Source organism: Vigna radiata, chromosome 8, assembly GCF_000741045.1.
Source record: "Vigna radiata var. radiata cultivar VC1973A chromosome 8, Vradiata_ver6, whole genome shotgun sequence".
Classification (NCBI taxonomy): domain Eukaryota; kingdom Viridiplantae; phylum Streptophyta; class Magnoliopsida; order Fabales; family Fabaceae; genus Vigna; species Vigna radiata.
In genome coordinates, this window is record NC_028358.1 from 128,913 (window position 1) to 133,481 (window position 4,569).

Genomic DNA, 4,569 nt, shown 5'->3' on the forward strand with positions numbered 1-4,569 from the left:
ATTGATTGAATATATATCAACTCAACAAATCAAGATGTACTCGACCATAAATAGATATTATGTATCATTATCACTAGTGTAGAAATCACATGGATAAAAATGACTTATGGAGGTAAATGTATATACTAAAGTTTTTATTTGTTTTATAGTATTGATGAAAAATATTGTTTTTCCACTCAAAATCTTTTTATATCTATTTGGTGGTATCATTTATTATTTTTCACTTTTTTTATAAATATAAAAATTTATCTTTTCTTATGACTATTTTAATTGTGTTAAATGGTTATTAAACGGTGTCAAACAAACTTTTTACCATTGTTAATGAAAATTTTAGGTTCCTAAAGATGGAAAAATGAATTTATGGGGAACAAGGTTGGTCTGCATAGCAAAGAGGAAAAAATAAAAATAAAAAACAGAGGAGAAAGTAGAATAGTTTGATTTTTGTGCAAGCCCGAGGTATCTCTTAAATTGAATCAAAATCAATTCAGAAAAACAAACAGAAGCTGTTTGAAGCCATTATTTTCAACCCATAGAAGGGCACAGAAGAGGCTTCATGGCAACAGCTGACACGTATAAAAATGATAATATGATTGATAATAAAGCAGCAGTGCACAGAAAAGTGAATTCAGCAAAACTCAATTAAGAAGCGTACTTCTTCTCAATCATGACATCGCCACTCTCAGGAACTTCAGCCTGGTTGTGAGTGTGACCATGGCAGCACTTGTAACTGACAGAAGCAATCTCCATGGATCTGCCACAACCAGCATCAGGGCAGTTAATAGGGTGGAGAATGTCAGCAGGGTAGTTAGCCAACTGCATGTGGGAACATTCCTGAGGGTAACCGCGCCGCTTCTGCTCGTAGTATTCCTTGAAAGCAACGTCAAACCCTGCTTTCTCAAGCACCTTCTCTTTCCATATTTCAAAATCTCCTGCAGTCGCCAGCATTGCTTCCCCTTTCCCCAGAAGCTTCACGTTCGACCCTTTGCTCAGCAGAACCCACCCCGGTTGCTGCTGTTTCAGGCACAGCAAGCTCTTTATCTCGTCAATTGTCGGGTCCTTGTGTGTCTTCTGAATCATGTTCGCGAACAAGCTCTCTATGCCAATCCAGAAACGAGGAACAATCCTCGGATCTTCCTTTCCGAATGGGTAGTGCTCTATCACTGCGTCTGCCCTCTTGATGATCTCGTGCCTTTTGATTTTCTCCACTGCCAGTGTGAACTCTTGCAACCACTTCCTGTCATTGCCTCCGTAGATGAAGATGAAACTGTCCGCTTTTATCTGATTCACAAGTTTATTTCCGTTTTCAACACTTAAACACAAGCAACAATGTTAACAATTAAAGCTCAAGTTTTTTCTAGTTTTTTATGCACTTACAATGTCTTGGAGTCTGGGATTGACTTTCTTCATTTCGGCCCAGAACCAGTTCCACTTCTGGGTAAGGACATCATCGTCAGATGGTCTGAAGGGGAAGGCATCGATGCCCCACACGAAAATCATGTGCATGGCATTGTAGTTCACAACCCTTCCCTGAGGGTTCAGCACAGGGATGATGGGCTTGTTCTTGTAGTTCAAGTCCTCTCTTATGAGTCTGATTCCTGCTAAGGGAAAGAAGTATTCCACCACGTACCATGGCATTTCTAGCTTCAGATTATCGTACTCTGCCCTGTGCAGAAGATTCCAGTCTTCCACCACCGGCAGCCACAAGATCCTGAAGTCCTCTTTCCTGTATCCTTTCACTTCCTTAGGATCTTCTTGCAATCCCTCGTAGATTGATTGCAGCAGCCGAATCTCATCTCTGATGCTGTCCAAGCCAGAAATGAACAGCAACACGTGTTTCTTCCTAAACACTTCGATGCTAACCTGTTTTTTGAGGTTTAAAAAAAAATAATAAGCTCATGTTCCAAAGGGACATCATCGTACACCAACTCAAGTAAGGACCAACATACATAAACTATTATATGATTAGGACCAATCTCACAATATTTACATGACACTTCTTCAGCGTCTTCTTTTACCATTAGTATTTTTGTTTGAAATCATAAAAGATTTATATTGTGGGATATATGATATCCTGAAATAGTTACTTACCATTTGCCTAGTGAGACCATCATACACATGTGGGTCGTGAACATCGTTGTGGTAGATAAGAACCTTGATAACCTCTACAATTTCTGTGGGGGTTTGGAGCAACTTCTTACGCCTCCAGTAGTCTTCTAGGTCACCTGAGATGATTACACAGACGATCGTTATCACCATTGAATTTATATTTATAATTATCCTTACATGCCATTGTTACGATGACTAAAAGGTAGACATTTCTGATGACAATTAATTAATATCACAAGTGGTTATACATGAAATTGATTTTAAGTTATTTTCAATTCATAATTTCAGAAAAACTAAACAAAAAGTGTAACTTCATTTTAATTTATATTAAATACTTCCACACTTTATAACAGATGTATCATGTTCTTCTGATTACATAGTTCTTGGAAACATTATTTTCTTTTATTATATGTTTTAACTCTATTTTTTTATATTTCTCTTTCTTTCTTCACATTCCTTAAATTTAGCGATCTATTACCTTCTCATTTTTAAAGTTTTTTTTTTTTTTTCTTTCTTATCTCTTTTCACACCAACCTAACCTAATGCTCACTAAAATGGGGTTGATCATAGTTTTTTTCCCAAACCTATTTTCTTTCTGCTCCTGGTCAGATTCGCCTTCAATTTGCTGATAACAGCGGAAAGCTTATCGTCGAAATTCGCTATTTCATATCTGTCATCCCTGCACGAAAATGATATATATGAGCAATGTTATTTACATAATCAAGTTTATAATAATAAGAGAAATCGAAAAAAAAAAATAGCATTGAGATAAAACTTATCAGTATATCTATATATATAAACTATTCCATGAATTCCTCAATTTATTAATACAAGGTACCATGTGACAGCCACGAACAAAAGCGAACAGAAAATATGACATAAAAAGAGATTAATAATTAGACAATTGTTGTTTTATGAACATATACTATGATCTAAGAGAAATTATGAAGATGTGAAAAAATGAATTACATATGATATGATTTCAGGTTGAGATCATAGGCACACCTAACCTAATGAAGTATGTGTTAGGATGAACTTACGATTCACCAAGGAAGAAGTCAAAATGATTAGCACAAACAACAGTGGTGATGATTGCCCAGTAGACAGCAACAGGGATCTCTTGCATGGCTTCGGCCAAAGCTGGGACATCCTTCAAGTCATAACCTTTGGTGGAGAGCCTCTCCAACTCAGTGATGCACTCAACTGCGATCAGCAAGTTCTTCACCAAAATGTTGTAGTCAGCAACGGCTTGCCTATTCCTCTCCACGATGTGAACTCGATGCATCTGTGCCAGTGATCTTCCAAGATGGTCTCCCGTTGGAACCTGGACAAGATGCCAAAAATTTCCATATTCCAAAGCCAAAGCAGCTAGAACTAGTATTGCTTTTCCATCCCACGAGTAGCTCCTCAGCTGGTCAAGTATCGACATTGCTGTCTCATGCGCGTGATGCTCGCCATGAGGTGTGTTCATCATCTACACTCTCAAAAATAATTACTAAGAATACATGGATATGCATATTCTTTCATAGAAAAGATTGCTGAGCTCAACAATCAAAGTGAAGGTTTGTCATATCAAATCCATATAAATTTGCATGCATAGTGGGAGTGACAAAGTAAAATAATAATCCAATAAGAAGGAGTAGTAGTAATGAATACTGTGCTGCAGAATTATTGACCTGAGAAGCAATATGCTTGAGTTTAAGGAACGGTGGATCGAAAGTGGACAGAGCAACCTTGTCTTCAATAAGACCAACGGGTGTGCCAGTCTGCAAAAGAAATGGAAAACGATTAAACACACATGTTTGTGGAAGCGATCAATGCATAGATTCATGAATTGAAGTTTAATTACCTTAACAGCAACGCTGTCGGCAACTGCAGTAGCACGCTTGATGATGTTGGAAGTAACGTTGAAAAGCGATTCCACATCGTACCTTTCAGCGGTGTGGACGTGAGTGATGTAGACTTTCTCAAGGATCTGATCATCAGTCCAACCCAAAGGGTTCAAAGTGTTGGTTTGAACCAAAGGGGTTGCCGGGATAAGTGAAGTTGCCAATGCCATTGTTGATGCTCTCTTTGTATCTCTCAGGTTTTGATGCAAGTTGTGGGTTCTGGTCTCACTGCTGGGCCTATTTATAACAGTTAGAGTGAGTAAGAGTTTACAGTTGCAGCAAGTGCTTTAGCAGAGAGAACCTAAGAGGCAACTCTTTTTGTGACATGGATGATGGATTTTACCGTTTAGCCTTTTGAGTAAGTAATTAATATGATGTGAGGAGGGATAGTTTGGAGATTTGGTGATGATTTTGGTGCAGCTTTTGCTTTAGAAAAGGAGAGGGTATGTTTGTTCTCAAAATGTAGAAGGAAGGAATAATTGTGTATAACTAAAGGTTAAAGGAAGCGAATGTTCATCAGAAGAGAGCCACAAGCTAGCTAGCAACGGATACCATCTTCTTTTGTCTCCATGGG

General features: G+C 38.0%; 1 protein-coding gene across 1 annotated transcript; it reads right to left on the reverse strand.

Moving 5' to 3' along the window:
- Positions 1-420: 420 nt before the first annotated feature.
- On the reverse strand, positions 421-4,223 carry LOC106772539 (protein SIEVE ELEMENT OCCLUSION B). The gene is made up of 7 exons (XM_014658999.2): positions 3,956-4,223; positions 3,783-3,872; positions 3,147-3,580; positions 2,691-2,785; positions 2,089-2,222; positions 1,375-1,860; positions 421-1,278 (listed from the first exon to the last, which is right to left on the reverse strand). Exons 1-7 carry the CDS (start codon positions 4,163-4,165, stop codon positions 640-642), a joined length of 2,088 nt encoding a protein of 695 aa, XP_014514485.1. The 5' UTR covers positions 4,166-4,223; the 3' UTR covers positions 421-639.
- Positions 4,224-4,569: the final 346 nt, after the last annotated feature.